A 22,474-nucleotide genomic window follows, 5' to 3' on the forward strand; every position below is an offset into this window, starting at 1 on the left:
TGAACACCAACATGACAGAGAACAAGGGGAGCAAGAGAACTGTGCTTCCGAGAGCTTGCCAGGAGGGGAGAGGGTAGTCCTGCTCGGAGCGTGAGACACTCTTGCAGTGAGTCCAAGGAGACTGGACCCAGGCAGGCATGGCTCCGTAAAAGGCTGGCCAGGCTGGGCGTTTCCAGTGCTGGAGCTGCCGTGTGTGGAGGTATTGTGGCTGGATGTGCCAGCACTTCTGACAGGATGCAACAAGGGACCAAACTTTGCAGCACCTGCAGATGCCACCAAGAGCAAAACGAAGCTGCAGAGCGTGAGTGCAGTCCCTTGCTGGATCTCTGCAAGGAGCAGCTGCTGACTCCCACATGAGACTTGGTACCGAGGGACTTAAACGTACATTAAGTGCACTCAGACTGTCCAGGAGTGGGCTGCAAGCCAACAGCGTATCCGAGAAGAATTTCATAGCCTATTTCAAAAATACATTTTGTTTTAGTTTGAAACTCCTTTTATTCTCCTGCAGAACAAAGAGCTGGCAGAAAGTGTGATGGTCAGGAGTGTCCCCTTCAAACATTACAATTTGTCTGGCATCCTAGACAGCAACTTGGAGATGAAAATGCAGCACATATTCAGAAAAAAAGGCTTTAGCGAAGTTATCAGGGGTCCATTTAAATGTGTGCGTGCTTCATGGCACACATGCATGAAGAGTAAGCATGGAGAAGCCAAGGGGAAGCTTACTTGAGTTGAGAATCAAAGCTTTCACCAGGCATTTGAGAGGAACTGAATAATTAGCAGATGCAATCCGTGTGGTGTGCACAGCCAGCGTGACAGCTTCTTCTGTCACTACCGTGAAGACAAAAGACATCTCTCCTTCCTCAAGTAATGACCTGCATGACACTCACTGCATGGGATGGACAAGGAACTCACTGCTCGGAAATCCTGGTGCTACATTACGTTTTCTAGGGAACACACAGCAGCATTACTGGCTACCAACATCATTCCTCTATGCTAAAATGCAGTGCTCTGTTTCTCTAGGAGCACAAATTGGTCTTGGTTTTGTTGAGGTTCAATTGTGAAAAATAACCTGAACAACCTGGACAACTGCTGGCCAAAACCGAATCTTTGACGTGTTAAAAGAAAAAAAAATTCTTCAATGAAAGTGAGTTCTCGTACAACATAACCAGTGCCGCTATGAAACATGCGTTGGCCAAAGGTCATCGTAACACCAGAACCAATTCACCAAGCTTGCAAATAGAAATGCACAGAAACACACAACCTTGCAAAGTCAGTGCCATGTGAAAGCTTTTAGGTCAGTCACAGCGTTACATACTGTGACACTTTAGATGGCAAGAAACAAGTCAGTGCAATTCTTCTCATTACTGGTATGATATCCAAGTTACTCTGTTAGGTTTCTTTTGGAGAGTATTAAATGTTAAAAATAGTTTCTAAAAACCTTTCAAAACTGTTCTGTATACACCAAAGGTGTAATTTTACTTTAAAACATGAGTACTCAGGAGAAAGAACTTAAGCTCCCTCATTTGATTAATGTACTTTGCTCCAGACAACAGAGCCTACAGAAACTTCTCACATAAATCTGTGGAAATGGTGAATAATTTGGTTTATGGAAGCTGCCTCTCTACATTATAATGCTCATAACATGAAACAGAACATCTTTTATTTTATATGGGACTATTTTTTTGTGCCAGTGTTTGGGTGCTGAGATAATTCTTTGTAACTTAGTCAAAACAATGGTTTTTGTCTGCTTCACAGGTGGATGCAGAAGGAACACAGGAGGATGTTTTTCTGGAAGTCTGCAAGACAATTGACTCTTTTCTGAAAAAGGAAGAAGCAGCATTTTCTTTTCCAGCAGAAACGCTGTAGCGGCATGTACACAGCCTCACCTCACGGGCACTTGACAGTCACGATTAAAATGCTGTTCAAAGCAATACTGCTTTCTTGAGAGGTATCTGGAATTTGTGCATGTGGTACGTTGTTACTTTAGATGAAATCTTTTTTCTCTGTTCTGATAATACACTCAATAGAAAGTGGTCTGTATGCTAACTCTACACTAAGAATTGTACATATTGGTTGTTTGCTCTTCACGGGTTACAAGCAGCATGGTGAACAGCAGCTCCGGTTTGTATTTCATGGTCTCATACATTTGATTGGAAATCACAGTGCCTGGCCAGCAGCGAGCTCTTCCACCACATCATTCACCATTTAGCATATTTAACTTTAAGATCACCGCGTACAAGTTTCCCATTGGTTGTTATTTTCTTTGGATTAACAGTATTGATTTTTGTGGTGCCATTTAGCTTGTTCTTGGGCTTCAGTGACTAAAATCTGTTCTCCATTACATGCAGCTGTGAGACAGCTGGAATTAGTCAAGCTAGAAGTTAAAATAAACTTTCCACACATCCCCAGAACACTATTACAACAAGAAGCAGAGAAATTAATTCAAGGTGAAGATACCATTGAATATTGTGGAAGGCTGTCAAGCCGTTATTGTGGAACAGACACCACTTCTGAGATAGCCTTGTCTTCTGCTGGGAATTGTAGGCTATTATGACAACTTCTCAGTTTTGTGAGCTAAGTGTGCAATCCCATAATTATTCGTATTAACAGCAGGTTTATTGTATTATTAAAGTGTACATATAAAGATGACTATAAGCCAGAAGGTATGGAGATGTCTTTAAATCATACTTTGGGAGTATTTCAAAAGCAAAATTCAGATCATCTGTTGTGTTGTACTGACATGGCCAAAACTATTTTGGGGGAAGGGGCCGGTTGTCACCAAACCAAAACAAAAAAGGATACTGTCAGGGATTGCTCCATATTGCTTGCATCTTTAGCAAGCCATTTTTCCATAATAATCTGCAAAAAAAGTCTGTAAAAGTTGTACCGTATTTCTGTTAGGTTAACCAAAATGTCGTGGAGTGTCTTTGGTATACTGATAGCTAAATAAAAGTGTGTTTGACATTCCTGTGAAGTAACTGCATCCTCTTACTGGAACTACTGGATGAATTCCCAGTTGAAGTGGGCTGCATGATTGCTCGTGCTGTCAAAGTTGTACTGTATGCAGCAGATTTGTATTTTTGAAGTTACCTTTCTTGTAATGAAGACATAGTACAAATAAAACATAAAAAAATGAGGAGTAATGATTTCTGTTACAGTATATGTGGGTTTAATCCTTTTCAAAGCACAGTACATGACTTGAAAATATAGCTCAGATCAGCATGCTTACAGAGTATGTCCTTTTTCCATTCAGGGCAGATTCTTCTGTTTTCTTTTTCTTCCTCAGCATTTGCCCTGTAAATGCTAATTCAATTATTTTTAAGGGACTGTTTTAAGATACATTCTTATCCTTCATATCCTGGATGTTCCTTCTTTCCTGGGTCCTTTTATAGCCTACATTTTACCTCTGATGCTCTAGGAGGTGCTTCTCCAGCTCCAGACCCGTGCTGTTAAGTGACCAGTAACGCCTGCAGTACAACAGCTTTAAGGAAGAGACTTGCAGAATGCACCAGCATGCGAAGGCAGGTTTTTCTGAACCGAGCCTGGAAGCACTAGCAGCTGGCTGGTGTAGTATTTTTTCCAAAAAAACCATAAAATACTCTGGAGCTACCATGAAGCTGCAAATTCATCTGGGTAGGTTTTCTGGAGTATTTATTATTACTTCTAATTACAATGTAAGTTTAAAAGTGTGGAGTATCATACTTGTGCACAATGGGGAAAAAGACAACAATCAGCTGCCTTTTTTATTTTAATTCAAATTACGAAAATTATTTAACATATAGTTTCAGTTTAATCTTCCTGCTTTTTCTGGTCTTTTTTGTGGAAAAAAACAAAAAAAATCCCATGCTTGACTGGGTGTATGTGCATTAAGTATCTATTTGCGTATGTTCATAATGTATGCAGGAGAAATAGCTGTATATGCATGCATATGGAAATATAAATATTTATACATATTCAATAAAAAAGAGGACTTATCCAAGACACTTCTTTCTCAGGCGATTCAGACTTGAAATTCTCCTTCTGCTTCCAAACTCATTCACATTACACCGTGGCTTTTCGTTCTTCCCAAGCTATGCTAAATTGGTGACTAGATATTTTCACTAATGTACTTCCATTATTTTCTTCCACTATTTTTTCAGGCTATCCACAGAAAACAAGTATTACTGCAGATTCTCTCCCTGATAATACACCTTCAACAACTCTAGCTTCCTATAAACAGCAGGAATAATGTGGAAAGCTCTTTTTGTTTTTTAATGGTATTAGAGAGCCCCTCAGAGCAGTATCTTTTCCAATTAAGAACTAAAATACAACATGTGAATTTGTGTTGTATTTTTTTAAAGTTTATTAAATTATCTAAGTGTACTAGATATGCGAGATATGTTTACATAGGATACTTGCTCAGTGTTTTAGTAACTGCACTGTATTACCTTCTAAATAGATTAAATGCTTAAATTTTTTTGTTTTCTGAAGCAAAAAATAACTACACCTAAAGTTATTGCAGAACTTAATACTCAGCAGTTTATAATTAAAGTTATTAGGTGCAGCCAGCCAATGATCCTTCTTATTGCCATCTTTTAAAGACAGATTAGTTACTCTTCTAGCTAATTACTCTGAGTATTCAAGTTTCAAAGCAACTGGAAGTCTATTACAGTTATGAAATATCAAGTGTTTCTGAATCACAAGCTACACATATTTCAATAGAAAATATATTAACTAAAATATGTCACAATAATTACAGAGCTTCTCAGACAATGGTATACAGTGTACCAAGGGTACTAAAATCTGAATTTTATGCGATCTGGAAAAGAACAGTCTGCAAGTAAGATATGAGAAAACTAAAATGCTAATCCTGCAAAAAGCAAAGCATGTTTTAGTAGGCGCAGAGCACCATCAGTTCCCATTGAAATGAACAGCAGAGGAAGGCGCTGGGCATCCTGCAGGTCTGCATAGTGCATATTTGTATGACGTATTAAAATGTCCTTTTAATGTTTTCCGTCTTGATTAAAAAGTCAGAACTACACAGAAAGGAAGTCACAGCAAGCATTCTATATATAAACAGACTGTATCCACATAGTTTATTTCTCACAGTTCTCCTGACAATTGAACATTATTTAAGAACATACTGTATACACAGATAAGAAGAAACATACAAAATGTTTTAAATGATGCACAACAAAATCCAGCAGTATAAAAGAATGCATGTGAACCCTTGCTCACTGCTCAGGCTAAATTTAATCACTGTTTAAATAGTAATAAAAATACAATCTTTCATGGATCTTGTGCAGACTACAAAAGAGGAAAAATTATTACCATATATATGATTTATATTAGGCAGTTTTCTTTGATGAGTTGCACTAACAACTCCAAATACAGAGGCAGAAGGCTGTGTATTTTATTTTAAAGGAGTTAATGTTGAGTATTAGAGAGTTTACACAGTTACTACCACTGGCACTTTTCACCATATTTTGTACACATCACATGATCATCTTATATAACATTACATTTAAAAAATATATCTGAGTGACAATTTTATAACATTCACACACCATGAGCTGGTTAAGGAAGCAATGCCACAGTTGCCCCCTGTAGTGCTTCACTGTTGGTAAATAGAGTTCATCGTGGTTTACAAAAAAAAAAAAAAAATTAAATTGAAAGTCAATGTGATTAAGCAGCTCCGATTTAATAAAGGCCTGTAACCAACCACCGCTGAGACAGTGAGTATTTTTTAGAGTACATCCTAGAAGCAAACACTGTCATTGGTTAAAACCTTGCCTAAGGAAGTCAGTTACTGTGCTGAAAACTATTTCACAACAAAACTGCAAGCTACTAAACTGTTTTTATATAAATACTTCATCTCCTCTGGATCTCATTATAACCAAGTTCTTCAAAGCCTTTGGAATTTACTCTATCTTTAATGTGTGCTCTCATTTCTGGCTCACCCTTTTATATGTTTTTCTTTTGTGTTTAGATTCACCACCTAAAAATGACTAACGTGGTGAAAAAAAGTCTCCCAGTGAAACCTTCTGCACACTAGGAATGTTCAGCTGCTGTTCAGTGATCTAGAACCATGACAGCTCAAAGCTGTAGTTTGACAAGTACACCCAGGAAGCTGTCATGCTGTGAGCGACATTTCAGGGAAAGCAGAGTCTTTCCAAAATGTGCACAGAATTAACAATGGTGCCATTGTTATTTTTCAAAGAGGATAGTAGGCCCAAGATGGTAGATCTGCTTCCCATGTCATCTATTTGCTGGAAAGTAGTTTGGGTCAAGGTAATTGTAACTGGTGCCCTGGGACATGCAGTAGTCTCTGTCTAAAAATGTCTCTGCTCTGTAAATAGGTTCTAACTGATGATCTTCCTTATGAATCTCTGTTTCATGCAGACTGCAAGGGAAAGAAAAAGATAACAGTTTAAAAGTTAAATATTTTTCATATCTTTAACTTCCAGAAACAGCGATCACATTAACAAATTCACACCAAATTTGATACCAATTACTTCATAAAGTGTAATTTCCCCCACTATTTAACAGTGGCAAACCTATCTGTCCACTTTTAAGAAAAAAAAAATGTATACATCCAGAACATGCTTACAAAATATATGTCCCACAAATACATGCTAAAGTATCTTCCACTTTACCCAATACAGGATACGCGTCCTATGCTGCAGCAAAGAATTCCAACATAGACAGCAATTAATCCACATAGAGACATTCAAGCTAATTACAAATAACAAGTAGAAGCATATGCTGCTCACCAGTCAGAACAAGCATCACAGAAATCCAAGGACATTTCTTGAGGGCAGTCTTGGCAGTGCCACCGAACACCCTGGATAGGTTCAATTCCGCAGTTATCACACTGTGAGGCAGATGGAAGAGCACTGAAAAAACAGCAGCTGCAACCACTTACGTTACTAAGAGTATACACCAATATACCACACAGAAAGGCATGTACGCAGGTCGATTACTGCTAGCCCACACGGTTCAACCCTTCTCACCACAGACCAGAATGTATTCACGGATAAAAAAAGTCTCCACACTCTAGGGGAGGCCCTCCAGAGCCCTGAGGATTGACCAGTCTTTGCTTCCCGCTCCCCGAACGCTCCATGTTGTCACTACCCTCCTGCTCAACCAAAGCAGACCTGGTCCTGCCTGCAGTCACTGCTTACCCTCACATGGCTGTAAGAACTGCTGTGACACAACACATCAATGTGATGTTTCTATAGTTTAAGTCCAACCATATAAAATGGCTAAATATAGACCCACTTTCCATGCCAGAAGCAAGCAGTAAGACCAGACCAGCAGAGCTTGTCGGGAGGCTGCAGATCAGGACAGGAGAGGTCAGACTGATGTACTTTCACACTCGGGAAATACAGTAACACATTACAGGCGGGCTGGAACTAAAAGCTAGGTGGCTGGGAAGGAAGTAGGACAACATGTTCAGGGAAGTAAACAGAAGTCTAAAACTAAAGCTGAGCAAGAATCCCCTAAGGAGAATCAGGGACAACTCAACAGCAGCTAAGTGCAAGAAGAGTCTGGCATGAAGAGGAGGAAACTACGACGAAACATCAAGACTGGATGAAAAATTCATGATGGTAGAGAACAGAGGCAGAAACGCAGAAATATTTGATAAAAAAAAACCCTGGAAAATGGGACTTGGAGGCAAGGAGAACTTTTCAAAAATCTAAACTATGAAGTGTGCTGCAGAGACAGGATTGACAAGGAAGAAGAAATGTGGGAAACAAGCCTGTGCTCCCATAGCTCCTCCTCCTTCAGAACCTGACGTTCTCTCACAGCATCTGTGAAAGCCACTTGCACAGCAGCTTGTTCCTGGCCACAACTAACCCACTCAAGGTTACTAACACCTTACAAACAGATTTGGCACGGCTGAATCCCTTCCTTCCACAGATGGCTTTCAGAATTTGAGGGCTGATAATGAGGAGGGACTAAGCATACTCTCAGCTGTTCTCTGAAAATACCAAATTCAGAATAATGCTAAATCCTTAAAAAAAATAATAATAATTGGTTCTAGTTATCTCACTTTGAGAACCAAGACAGTGGAAACCCTTGACCTTAATTTCCGTGCTCCAGCTTCCCTCTCCCCTGTGAAACAGAAATACCATGCCCTTGATTTCCTAAGGGGAAAAAAAAATGTTTGCAAAGTGCTCTGATATTACAGCAATGAAAGCCATAAAAGCCCACAAGAGATTCAATAATTCAATATTCAGAGTTTGAATAATGTGTAGTAAATGAGGCTGAAGGCCATGCAGAACCAAGTGTTACGGGGTGAGCTCTGTCCAGCCCATGCACTGAACAAGGCAGCAGCACTCCTGAGGGAAAACAGCATCTAATCATGTCATTTCCTAGTTTACTATAATGTATAATAAAACGAAATTCAGATTGCAAAGAAACTTTCAAACTTCTTGACACTGCAGAATGCCATTTTACTTTTCAGAGTAATATTATGTAGAAAAAGCAACTAGTTTGTTACCTAGAAGTCTGGTCTGCCTGATCAGCTTTGATTTTTCGGGGAAGAAAACACTAAGTTAAAAAACAAAAGATAAAACCAGAAAAACAAACACACCACACTAACTTTGAAAAAAAATAGCAAAAATAGAAAGCACCTTGGTGGTCTAACAACATGATTAAGTCTGTCAGTGTCAACTGATGAGGCTGTCTTAATTTTCTAGTCATTTTGAACTGAACTATAAACTGAGTATCTTTGCATTCTTATATAAATGGGTATTACAAAATAAATCTAGCTGCATAACAGTAAACAAACTGAAGAAACCGTTCTAAGGTAGCAACTGGTCACACAGAAAATCCCTTGCAAACCATAAAATATAATTTAGAGAATGCCCTTTCTTTCTGGTCACCTATTAATGGTTGATACTGGAACAACACATTAACTTAACATTCATTTTTGTAATTTCATGTAACCATTGTTTGGTGTCCTTGCTTCAACTTCTGTGAGTTATTACTTGATAGGATTGCAAAGGTGCTACAAAACAAAAAGATCATCCACCTATTACTGTTCTTATTCAACAACTTTGTCCCTTCTTTGGCCTCAGGTGGAGGAAAAATTACTGCAAACTCATAATCAGAGAATTATCATCAATGAATCATTGTCAATGCACGGTGTGGTGTCAAATGGAATTCTATAATGATTTAACAAGGCTCTAGAGCTTTATTTTCATGATATGAATGAGGAAAAGACAGTATGCATATGAATTTTCATACAGTATCAGTATTCAGTGAAACCTGAGCTATTGGAAAGACTGAATTACTTGGGTTGTTTTTATTAAAGATGAGGGAAAGTAGGCCCAGTGACCAAGAACTACGGAACCAAACTTGGTATATTAAACAAAGCCTTTTTAGGAAATCCAAACCATGTTCTATTTGAAAACTTCTACAATCCACTGAGTAACAGAAGAACATCTCTTAAACTCACCTTGAATCCCACATGCTGCACAAACCCACTTTCTGCATGCATCTGCTGGAGTTTCTGTTTCTTCAATTTTTTAAACTCTAACAGTTCTTTGTATTCAGGTAACTCTCGATATGTTATTGGAATACTCTCTTCATCCTGTTATGGTTTTAAAAGAACAACGAACAAACAAAACCAAAAAATATTCTTTAGTAATATAATAACTAGTAAGACGTATATTCCATAAATCACTCTCTGTGATTAATAATCTTTGAGAAAATGCTGGCAATATATTCTAACTAAGAAACATACTGGGAAATTACTTCTAAAACCCACACAAAACAGCACATACAGCTAACTTACATTTTATTCGATATTATTTCTACTTTATTATTTGTATTAAAACAAAACGCACATTATCCTACAAACAAGTGTCTTCTGGTGAAGAGCTCAGTTGTAGTATAAAGGAGAGAGAAGTGTCAAGTAACCTAAATTCCTAAGGTTTTTCTCTCCTTTTAGATACCTAACTGCAATTTGCAGACAATCCACTTGTCCATACATTGGCAGCTGCAGTAGAAGACTTAGCTTTTGTTCAAGACAAAGTTTATTTTAGTTTGAAATACTTAGCAACAGATATTATACTTGCGAACTGACATTTCAGGTCAGTTTTATCAAGTTAATTGATCTTTCTCTCTACTATTCTGTGGAATGGTATAGAATATTACTATTCTAAAGATCAGAACAGGGTTTGTAATTAAGTACTTTCAAAGCTCTGAAAATAATGAGAACAAATAATACCCAAAAACATTTTACAGTTTGTTTGCTCAAGCTCAGGTTTTTAAAAGACCCATAAATAAAGCCAGTACCAAGTTTCTACTATATGTATTTTTTATTTGAAGACAGTCAATCCTAACAGTGTTAACTTCTCACCTTTATCTGTAAGAATAAGAAGTGATGAGAAGCATCATTCCATGACTGGAAAAGTAGAAATCTCAGTTATCCAACCTCTTAATCCTTTTACTTTGTGCAGTCTCTTAACAGCTCAGGAAAAACATTGCTTTTTTTCCTAAATTACAAAAAATTTTGTCTCCCTACAGGCTGGTGCATACAATTTTGCCAGAGACTTACAACAAATGGTTCTCTCTTTTTAAAGAAACACACCGTTTCTGGTTTTTCTCATCTAATTTTCTTCAACAAAGGTTGAAGACTTCTATGTCATGAGAAGACAGAAGCTCTCATTCTAATTCAGGTGCCCATTTCAAGATGGCTATTTAATTGTAGCAGCTGTATTTGGTAGATATCAGCTGTTTTCAAAGATGGCAAGTCTATTGATGCAGAGCAGTTTTCAGATCCTATACTGATAGCAATGTTCAGTTATGGGAAACAACTACAAGATAGTAATCAAAATTCTTCTAATGTAGCCTACACACATAATTTCAATTTCTTTTTATGAATCTGTGAAGATTAAAGAATCTGTATTATTTAGTAAGTTTCTTAAAGTGAGGGAAAGAGGTTTGCTCTTTAGTGTTAAATTTCTAAAGGCCTTATCAATTAATTAATTGTAATTATGAACCTATAATAAAGGAATAGGCTGTAAACATTCAGAAAAATCGAAGTTAAATGACATGATCAAATTGTGCGTTAATAAGCTACATTTCTTAATATAAAACAGGAAATCACCTTCCACGCAAATCTCTAAAGTTTTTCTGAGGAAAAACTGTCTGGCACAAAATAACTGTATATTGAAAAAACTGTGCTGTAATAGCTCCCTGTGTGGACACTTCATTCTGGAATAGTAAGTAGTTGTATTCTAGAATAATTAGACTACTCATAAAATGAAGTAATCATCACTGAAAAGTAAGTTCACTCTGTTGGGAATAGAAGGTCTTCACTTGGGAATAACTCATTTATATTAAAACCATTTTTCAGGAATGGTTATGCCAGTCAAGCTGACTGGTAATATCGAGGCAAAATCTTTTGTCTTCAGAAGGGAACCTGGTACTTCCATTGTAAAGAAGTCAAAGAAAACCCTTCCTATGATTTTCTTGCTACACTGAATCTATTCCCCACCATGCTGATGCAAAGTGTTTTTCTCCAAGACAGTGACAGTGACTGAGATCTGACTTTTAACATTAGAACAGAATCCTGTACATTCATTTCTAATATAATTCATGATGTCTTTTCTTTCAAACTGGTTCTATTTTGCACTGATAATAGGGATCTTTTTGGTCACCTGTGTCTTTCTACATTACTGCAAGCCCGAAATATATCCATCTGGAAATGCTGCACTATTGAAAAAAAGAAAAGATGAAGCCAGATTTTAAAAAAAATGGGGGGACCCCCACAAGTCCACCATTATCACTGCAAAACCGTAAAAGAGCAACTTCTATCCAAATTAAAATAAATCCCAGTTGATTTATGGTGCCCGTATTTATTAGTGTTAGGACACCATGGCAAAACCAAAATGTTTTAGGAAAATATTCAGAAGTTAGAAAGTATGTATTTAAAACCAATACAGAACAAAAGAATGCTTGCTCAGAACCAGTTCAATTGACGTAATAGTAATCTGCATCTCTTCTAATATGCATTTTTCTTTCCAGTTTCTTTTAAGGTCATTATTAGAATATACGAAGTTACCAGGAACGTCTGTAGATGAACCAAATGACCATAAAGACCATCAGCGAGAGAATACAGAACACCAGTGAAGGCTGAGTAATATACAAGCAACTTTAGTAATTTAAAGAAGACTATGCAGTGCATGCGAAAAAGTCAATAAAGAAAACGAATGGACTTCTGCTGGGTGGCCTTAATACTTCTGTTATGCAACAGGCTTTTCACACACAAGATGTCACCAGTCTCACAAAAAAGAAAAAGAAAAAAAAAATAACAAGTCAGGTTCCTCCAGTAAAGCCACAGTGATTGACACAAACTGTGAAACTTGCCCAGCATCCCAGTGGTAGGATATAGTCCCTCTAAGATTCTATATGGAAGTGGGAAAGACGTATGCCTAAATTCTTATAGCACTGCATGTGATAAATTAGGGAAGTGGAACACTACATGATGTAATAATATATTGGGTTAGGATTTCTGCTAGAATTGCTTCTAAGAACATACATTCGCTTGTTGACCGACAACACAGTCTGTTAGTTCACACTCTGAAGCAGATTTTTTAAAAATCCATAATTAAATTAGACAGTGAAGGAAGACAAAAACCAATGATGCCAATAGCTTTTAAACTTTACCAGAGCTCTATGTAACTCTTCTAAAAATTAATCTTTGAACAGAATCATAACTATATAGTTTATATGACTTTCAAACATGTCAGATCACTTTTTGGAAATATGCAACTGAAACTTTCTAGAGCTGTTTCAGGAGAAAACTGTTTATTACTTCTTTTATGAACTTCCTTTCTGATTTGGTCTAAGTTTTCTGCAGCTGGAGACCTTTATATTAAAGATGTGTTTGTAATTCAAAATGGCTCATGTTTCTTGCCACAATTTAATACTTAGTTGATGATATTCATTTTATAGCAAAGATGCTTAATCCTTATAGTATTCATACAGTAAGGTTAAAATGACAGTAAGCAAGAAATTCTTGGACTTATTTAAAAGACGTACCGATACTTCCTCTTCTGCTGCAGTATCCATATGGCTGTGAAAACTGGATCTGTCATCATCTTCATCCATATAAACTGGAGGTTCATGAGATGTCATAAAAGTTGAAGGTTTGAAAAGATGTTTATTTAAAGGATGCTGCCGTCTACTTGATGACTACAGTGAAAAAATGATATATTTTAAAAAACATTCCTTGGCTATTATTTAAGTAATCCCCATCGATAAAAACTTGCCAGAAATTTGCTCTTTTGCACTAAACAGTCTATCATCTTTCCAATTATTTTTACTTAAACCTCTACACCAAAGCCTCATACAGGTGGAGTTTTTCTTCCCTGTAACAAGTGAAATCAGATGAACAGTGCAACGCTTCTTTGGTAAGAATGCAGTAAGAAAGAGCCCTTACCATAAAACCCCTACCATCTAAATAGATTAAATCGACAACAATAGAAAAACAGAAAATAAAGGTCTTCTGATTTTGAAGACTGAGAACCAAAGTGCAAAGAGATTTAAAGATTTCCAAGCGTCATGAATGGTATGAGCATGAGACTAAACAAAGAAGTAGTTTTGCACAGGTCCAAGAGCCAAGAGACCAGTCCATACTTGACATGTATTATCAACTTCTTATATTAATTTGTGCCTTAGAAAATCTAATCTAGGCTAATTGTCCAGATTTCTTTCCTAGTCCAGGGAGAGAAAAGGCAATTCATCCCACCACAAAAGAGGTTTCTAAGACTTAGAAAGAATTGTCCTCTGAGGGTTCTTTTTCATTGTCACTGACTGGAAAAGGAACCTAAAAAACGTTAGATGAGATAAATTACTCCATTAGTATGTATCTAAAACCTTTCAACTTTAATGCTGTCTGAAGGTGTAGAATGCATGGCAGTGTTAAAATAGATTACTTAAAGGCACTCAGCTTCTATTACTTATTCCCCATGGAAGGATGTTAAATATCAAAAAAGAAGAATTTAGGGTTAATGAAACTGACTCAACTTTTTACCTAGCTACTTTCCAGACCAGCATTTTGACATCCTAAATGTCAAATCTTATATTCCTCAATTTAAAGAAAACAGTGTGAATCAAAACCCAGAAGTATGAAAAGTGTTTTTTTAATAATCATAAAAGAAGATTGTCTTACACTGTGTCTAGCTTCTGTCATGCAGATAAAGCATAAGGAATATTTACAACAGTTAATACTTTCTCTTTTTCTGCAAGACTTTTTATCCCAAAGGCTCCTATATCAGTTACAAACTCGTAATAATATAATACAACCACTTATCTCTAAAGAGGGATTCAACCTCTAAAGAGGGATCTAGCATTATTTTACAGTTGTGCATAGCTTAAATAGTAAAGGCAAAGATCACACAGATCCTCTCTGATGGAATGTATCTACGCAGATAGAAATATAACAAGGAATTGAGATTAGCTCCATTCACTCTTAAGGGAAGAGATGAAGACTGTAGGAACGATTGGAAGCTGGTACCTCAGATCTGCAGAACTACAGTGCACAAAATAAAAATGAACATTTTGTTCTAACACTAATGTATTATTCATTGTGTTGAATTTCTTCACCTTCTGTCTTATGATCACTGACTTCCCGTGTTTTGCTGCTGTTCTGGTTTCCTTTAAGATTTCACCCCCGGCAAAATACCTCTATTTACAAGATTAGATGGTATCTCATCTTGAGCTGACACAGTCATTTAAATTTTCTCTTAATAGAAACAGATAGAAAACAGATCTGCATTCAATGATAGATCTGGGAACCAAGAAAAGAAAACTGTCTATGCTTGAATAGTAGCACTATTACACATACAGTTATGACCTAGGAATTTAACTGAGAATTTGAATTCACTTTTTAACATGATACTACTTCTGGTGAGGAATGAACTAAAATACTACATAAAAGAAGACAGTTTGAAAAAAAAATCATTTTTCCTGTGGGAAATATATTTTCTGGCTTAAGCTTAAAAGCACATGCAGAAATGATATTATATAAGCATTACATTGAAAACGATAAGCCATAATTGAAGAACTGAATACTAGAGTCCTAAATCTTTGATTCAGTTTTATTTTCACCACTAGTAGATAACTGTTATACAGGACAACAAATTAATGCATCCTGTTCAATTTCCTGTATCACTTATCAGATGAGACACTATGTCATACAAGGAAATATACACAGTAACTTCCACAAGATGTTCAAGAACTGAGTAGGCTTTTCACCTCCCCAGTAACCATTTAAAATAAGCATCCCGGGCCATCCCCATGGAGAAATTCAAGTACCTTCTTGAGAAGCATTCCTTTTGACAGTTATCTACATTAAACATGTCTGTGGTTTTTATTCTCTCATAGATACTTGCTTTAAGTATCAGCATCTGAATTCCATACTTCTATTACTGGCAATAAAGCAGATATCGCTGTTTACACCATATGTGCATACTCAATATCGAAATAAGGACAGCATAAGCATGACCCAGGCTTCCAACACCCCTTGCATTTCCTTTCTGCCACATTATGATATCTCCACTGGAGACCTGGGAATAACTACAGCCTGGTACAGTGCTGTCAATCTGTGCTCTAAGTAGACAGCTATATCTTAGCAGACTGAGAGCTCTATTCCCCACATACACTGTGTGATTTTTTATCTGCTGTATTTCTTATGTAGGATACAAATAGAAAATGGAGACACTGCCTTAATACAAACCAGGGCATAATGACTTTACTCCTATGACCTGGTAATAAGGATATGAATCATACTGTGAAAAAAAGACATTAGTAGTAGATTTGTTCTACATACAAGCTCAAGAAAAATCGGCAGGATAGTAGCACTAGTGCTGTAGTGTAAGAATACGAAAAATTTTATTAAAAAATGTTTCACTCTTGGTTATACACAAAGAAGTGGGGTTAAAGAACTTATGGATTGCTGTTCAAATTAGTGAAAAATGGTTACAATGTCATGTACTGATTAAGTATTCCCACTGTTTATCAAATGCAGTGATCTGCTGCCTGGCAGCATTGCTTACATTCTGTAATAACAGTCTTTCCAAATAGAACTAGGAGGAAAGAAGAAAAGATATGTGACTAAGGCCATTTAAAATGGTAAGGTGACATAAAGAACTCAAGAGATTATAATTTTCAGAACTAAAATTTCAACCCCTTTTGAAATGAGCGCCACAGTATAGCAAATTGTACAAGTAATTTAGAGTTCTGACAGATGAATCTCACAACAGTATTTAACATTTCAATGTTTCCAGGTGTTTTTTTGGTTCTTCTGTCAGAAAGTGCTTTTCCAATAGAAAATGCAGCAGAGTCATGTCTGCACCTTCCCTGCCTCTCTTTATAGAGCAGAACAGTAGAGTAAAAATCCTGGTAAAAGTAAAATGGTATTACCATGGTGGATGGCAAACTGGAATGCCTGTGACATGAGCACTTATTGTTTGCAGTAACTTCAGAGAATACTAGGAGACAACTGGGGGTGTGTAACAATTTAAATCATTAGAGATGAGCTGTGGTGGATCTTTCTATCAGGCCCCTCTGGCAGCAACTTTTGTTCTCAACCTTTCAAGGGACTAAAATCTGCAAATCTGCCTTCTTGCACAATCAGTGTAAGGCTTACTCTACTCTTAATCAGCAAACATCACGGACACCTGGATGCAAAAAAGCAATGTTACTCTACAAAATGCCATTGTAACAGGTTTTAAAGAACTTTTGTACACACAATGCTAATAAAAAAAAAACCCCAAACACAACAAACAAAACGCCCGCAAAACCTGAGACTGCCCTCTTCAAATGTCTAGGGTCCTCATTAGTACCCAAGAGTACCACATTATTTAAATCAAAATACATCACCGGTCTGCACAGAAATCTAGTCTTTTCTTTTGCAAATTAAAAAGAATCTTCAGGACCATATTATTTTCTCATCCATTCCAAGATCTGGAAAAGCATTGCATTTTAATGGTCATTTATATGACCATTCTATTTTTATGGTCATATATGTTATACATAATTTTCTAAATTTTTGTTAATTAGAAGATGACTGTACAGTGTGAATTATAGGGCTCCTTACCCTCTTCCAACAGTGTTCTCATTATCCTCTTCTAGACCAATTAGAGTAAACTTAACAAATGAGGAAAAAGTACCCCAAGATCAATCATTCAGCCCTGTTAGTTCAGCCTGAAAACTGACTGCTACATTCTGACACTACATTCCGCTACATTTCTGACACTTCACATCCCTGAGATTATCTGACAGAGATGTAATTAACAGATGTTGATGTGAAACTAGAATAACACCCAACTCACTCTACAGTGCTAATAGCAAAAGAAAGACTACTTAATTACTTAATAAAAGAAATGCATGCAAGGTGGAACTAGTTAGTAAGAAAGCACTAATTCAGACCTGAATCTGTTGAGAATATTAATGATTTAAACTCAGTTTGCATGTAAATACAAACAGAAGTATGGATTTTCTGCTGTAATATTCTCTCACCTTTTTGGAATATAAATATAAGTTTGGAGTTCTTCCTGGAACTGGAATACCAGCTTTAGTCAGTTTAATAAAATATTTTTGCACTCTACTGGCAACCTAGAAAAAACAACATGCAACAATTAAATGTCAAATGAAATGTAACAGGCCTTCACTTCGAAGTTTTGCCAGCATTGCTACATTGGTTCAGAACATAAGAACAGGAAATCCTAATTTTCGACTTTGCAACAATTACTATAACCATTATTTATCTTGCAGTGGTGCATTTTGGTATTTCCAGACACTTTGAAGGCTTTCAGAACTACCGCTGGAAGTACAACAGAAATCTAGCAAAAATTGTGATAGAAAAGAAAGAATTTTAGTTTGATACCTGCTGAAGCTAAACTTACTCTTAAGTTTATTCTTATTTCTTATTATTTATATATTTCTATATTTTTCTTATTCTTAAGAATGACAGATAAATTATGTATAGTTAGCATACAAAAAGTACTTCTACATTTTAATTTTTCAGGTATGGAGAAATATATCCATAAGTATAGATATGATCAGAGATGAGGTAAATCTTGTGTACTTGCTATATTCAATAATACTGAAGTATACTTTTACCTGAAAACACACAGCTTAAATAGGAGAAATTAAAATACTGTCAAAACAGAACATCAGCATTTTTTAATCCACAAAAGGGAGAAATAATGTCATTTTAGGGGGAAAATGCCAACAATTCAGATGCAGAAATACTCAATGTCTCCACATCTGTGTCCTTTTGTGGATCTTGGCTTCAGTACAGAATTAAATCTGTGAATATTCACATCTGCCCATTCTGCAGTACTGAGGTGCACAAAATTCAGCACTCCAATGTAACTCAATCTGAGAACGGTTGGTATCATTATACTTACTATACAGAATTAAATGCATGCTCGGTCTGGCAGGTTTGTCATGGGCTTTGGGGCATATTTAAAATTCTGTATTTGAGATGAAGAATTAGAGTTTCATTGTTATTAGTGAAATGCAGGCCCTGCTGTTACATTTTTAAGAAAATTATTTATAGCTATTAAAAAAAAAAAAAAAGACATCCTCAAATAAATCTGTGAATCTGTATCAACTGCTAGGATGCAGTGACTGACATCACTACTACCACAGAGCAAGTATTCAAAAACAATGCCCCAGCAGTCAAATTTTTTTTCTAGAAAAATAAATTTTATTGGTTTAATTATGAACATTATAAAAAATAAACCATATTTTTTTATTCCCTCAGTTAATGAATTGTCGGAGTTTTGACAGAAAAAACACCTCAAATTAGAAATAAATGACTTAAGTGTTGAAGAGAAATCCGGATGTCATCTCTTAGCAGTGCTTCCTAAAAAGCTTAAAAAAATAAAATCAAAAAAGGTCAAGGAGAGTGCTCACATCTCTAAAGTGTTTTGCTTCTTACCTGCTTAGCTGTTCTGTTTCCCAGTTCATCAGCTATCTTCTGCCACCGTCGGGACTCTACTTCCTCTGGTGGATACTTCAAAAGCAATTGCTCAAGTTTTTTCTAAATCAACAGGGGAGAAAAAACCAAAAAACATCTTTCCTAGCAGAGGTATGAGTTGTCAAAAGATGAGTATCTACATACATGTGACACTGAACTTCTAAGTGCTTTAAACATTATTACACAATTTGCTTTTATTCTCAAGTACATTACCACAGCTCCAAAATGGAAGAATTTCCTAATACCTACCTGTTCCTCTACAGTCCACAGCTGGTTAAAAGTTTCGGGTTTGGTCTCATCACAAAGTCGTCCTCTTATCATCTGCTCAAATATAGTATATAAAATGGAATACATGTTTAGAAACTAAGTACAGCTAGGATAACTTGATTTTAACCCTTTTCCTACCTAAATAAATCAAAACCAAACAGACTAAATGCATGAAAATTTGAACTAGAATTTGCCTAAACCAAAAAAAAAGTTCTCCGATTTGAGCACATGAATGACATCATTATCAACATTAACATCAGAAGTAACAGTTAAGATTATCCACATACCCATGTTAAAAAAGAAAAAAAAAAAACAAACCCAAAAATTAAGATTTTATAAAATTTTATCCTTCTTTTTGTAACTACCTGTGGACGACTGTTTGTAGAACCTTCTGGACCATCACTTAAAGGCAAGACAGAGTATGAAACAGACTCTCCATCCTTCTTGGGATCCAAAGGACTTTTTGGTCTTGCAGGTATGCCTACTGTAAACAGCACAAAAAAGGAATTATTAAACCTCCACACTGGTCATTTCTTTCTTGTAACGTATGCTCTCTTTCCTTTTACCTTTGTCAAAAATCAGCTTCACTCTCCTACTGTTACGTTTTCGGTTTTTGAATTCTCTCTCAAAGTTTCCAAGGCTAGTGGTGTATTGGTCCCAGGCAATCTCAGGGAGTTGAACAACTCTCTGAGGATATGGAAGACCCATATCGACCTGAAAAAACAAGAACGAAAAGTGAAAAGCAGTATTTAACACAATTGCTGTATATCCAAACAAAAAACTATGAATGCCAAAAACTTAAGAAAACCTGATACTGCTTTTTAGATAACAGCAGAATTCAAAATCAGAATGTTTAAAGTACCATGCAGCACAGTCTTTTTAAGGAGAAGATATCTTTCAAGAATAATACACAACAGTGAATATAAAATATGCAGCGGCACGGTCAATGTTGGCTTATTGAGCATAAAACTTTATAGCATGTATTTCACAGCTGAAATCAGGTGTTTCTAACTTCAATATCCTGTTACTGTCTATCTGTCTTTCATCTTGTTTAAGCATACTGTCTGCCCAAGATCTGTACCTTTCTTAACATGGGAAACTATAAGATTTGGAGTTTTATCATCTGATAAACTTAAACTTCTCCCACCAAAGAAATCAATGTGTATTTTACACTGATGTTGCTATCTTCTGCCTGGAACACAGCTGTTGCAAAGCTCACCACTTTATTTAAAGCTCAACCTTAAGAGTATCATTCCTTTGATCTGGAGACAAAAATGCACCAGATACTTTCAACTATCATTAGTATTTCCCCATAAAATTACTATCAAGTGCAACACTATTATATCACGCATGCTATTAACTAATCTCAAAATTTAATGGAAAAACATCTACTGAAATCAATGGGCTTACATCAGACCTCTCCTTAAACCTAGGTCTCTACAGACCTAGGAAAAGAGCACCATGAAATACCTACTTCATTCTTCACTGAAAGAGAAGGTGTTGCTACAAGGCTAAAAGGTCTATCGTGTTTGTCACTGGTAGAAATCAGCAAGAAAGTGTTCAAGCTTTAAACATTTTTTTCAGTTTTGTGTTTTGGTTGTTGTTTTTTTTTAAGTTTGAAAAGAAAATGTTTCCTTATCAAAATTAATTCTCCTCCATCAGAAATATTCTATTACGTTGACAAGAACTCAAGGTATATTTCTAGTGTTTGGTTTCAGGCTATGAACCACATTTCCTGCTCTTTTAAAAAGCACCCTACCAAATTCACTCATAGCACAGCATTTAAATTCTCTAATGAGAAAAGTTAGTAATTCTTGATCTAATGCCTTACTATGCATTACTTCCAGTCACCTGTAGATTTCAGGTTGTCTTAAAATACCTGCATTACAATTAAAAATTTAAAGATTACATTTCTATATACAAAAAAAAAAAAAAAGGAAAGAAAACATATCTAATATAATCATTGAAGACCTACATCTTACAGATTTAATAAGAAAAGAAAGGGCCATTTCTGCTCAGCAGGTAAAGGATTTTAAACTCACGATGTTTACACAAGTATATACAGAATTCTCTGATTTTTACAGAGGAATTACTAGCTATTAAAAAAAAATATCCGAGTAAGACTTAAGAAAAGCCCATTGAAATACCTTCTTCTGGAGTCTTTCCACAAATCCAATAGGATCTTTCAGTGCTTCTCTCTGGTGTCTGCCTAAACTTTCAAGGTCTTGAACTGCTTGAGTACGTTGAGCCTCGAGTACAGCAATCGTCTGTAACAGTCTCTGATAACTACAGAGACAAAGGAAAACAACTCACTAAATTTGTCTTTAAAAGTGACACCCCCCAACTAAATACTGGCCATGATTATCCACTAGTATCTACACGATGTCATACTTTATCTGAAACAGTTCATAGACATTTTAACTGAATTACATAAAAAAACTGTATCACATCTATTTTAAGTAGTAGATGAATTTATATAAACCCATTAAATTAAACACCCTACTGACTTCCTTTAAATGTAAGTGCTATACTAGCTAAAACAATATGGTATCAGGGACAACCTATTCATATGCTCAACAGCTAGGACCAATAAGCTTTGCTTATGAAGTTAAAAAAACACAAAGAAAATTGCCTCATTTCTCTTCCACTTCAAAACCAGCTTCCTTCTACCCCAACACAAACGACTACCACAGAATTTTACCAGTTCACTCATCCACCCACAGGATGGACAAGAATGGCTTAGAAACTGTATCTGAGCTTTTCATAAAAGCCTCACCATAGAGCAGAATATGAGAGTCATTTATGAAATTAACAATTAGCCAAGGAATAAGTAATTTGCAAAATAAATACATACAAAACAGATTCCTCTAAGAATACAGAAGTTGAATGAAAAAGTCAGCATTCCCTCAGATGTGCTGTCCCAGATTCACACAGAATTTTTATTGTCTATTTAACAGATACATTTGAGAGTCACTGGTGTTGACTATCATACTTGTACCCAATAATGTATGCTTCCCAAACTGTTTTCCATAAAGCTAACTCAGAGTCAGGAAATCATACAATATTGTAACACAGCCTTTAAAAAAATGGGTAACTATATTTAATAGCTTTTATTAGCTTTAATGTTAAGTTGTCCAATTCAGTTTCTGAATCACATAGTGACCCATGTCTCCTGTTGTTGCAAATTATCATGTATCAACTCTTTTCATGAAAATGTTT

General features: G+C 36.1%; 2 protein-coding genes across 5 annotated transcripts in view; one reads left to right on the plus strand and one right to left on the minus strand.

Annotated features, from left to right (window-relative positions):
- AK5 (adenylate kinase 5) overlaps window positions 1-5,643 on the plus strand; it is a 101,524-nt gene extending 95,881 nt beyond the window's left edge. For both annotated transcript variants that reach the window (XM_037403787.1, XM_037403786.1), the window contains exon 14: window positions 1,756-5,643. In XM_037403787.1, coding sequence (XP_037259684.1) covers window positions 1,756-1,866 — 111 coding nt within the window. In that variant the 3' untranslated portion in view covers window positions 1,867-5,643. The remainder of the gene's footprint in view (window positions 1-1,755) is intronic.
- ZZZ3 (zinc finger ZZ-type containing 3) overlaps window positions 5,047-22,474 on the minus strand; it is a 64,085-nt gene continuing 46,657 nt past the window's right edge. For 2 of the 3 annotated variants that reach the window (XM_037403781.1, XM_037403783.1), the window contains exons 4-13: window positions 21,403-21,541; window positions 19,822-19,969; window positions 19,621-19,739; window positions 19,238-19,309; window positions 18,950-19,051; window positions 17,521-17,616; window positions 13,039-13,191; window positions 9,446-9,580; window positions 6,753-6,853; window positions 5,047-6,382 (exon numbers count right to left, since the gene is read on the minus strand). In XM_037403781.1, the coding sequence (XP_037259678.1) occupies window positions 6,238-6,382; window positions 6,753-6,853; window positions 9,446-9,580; window positions 13,039-13,191; window positions 17,521-17,616; window positions 18,950-19,051; window positions 19,238-19,309; window positions 19,621-19,739; window positions 19,822-19,969; window positions 21,403-21,541 (1,210 nt within the window). In that variant the 3' untranslated portion in view covers window positions 5,047-6,237. The remainder of the gene's footprint in view (window positions 6,383-6,752; window positions 6,854-9,445; window positions 9,581-13,038; window positions 13,192-17,520; window positions 17,617-18,949; window positions 19,052-19,237; window positions 19,310-19,620; window positions 19,740-19,821; window positions 19,970-21,402; window positions 21,542-22,474) is intronic. The other variant, XM_037403784.1, reaches the window with a different exon arrangement.

Source organism: Falco rusticolus, chromosome 11, assembly GCF_015220075.1.
Source record: "Falco rusticolus isolate bFalRus1 chromosome 11, bFalRus1.pri, whole genome shotgun sequence".
Lineage (NCBI taxonomy): Eukaryota > Metazoa > Chordata > Aves > Falconiformes > Falconidae > Falco > Falco rusticolus.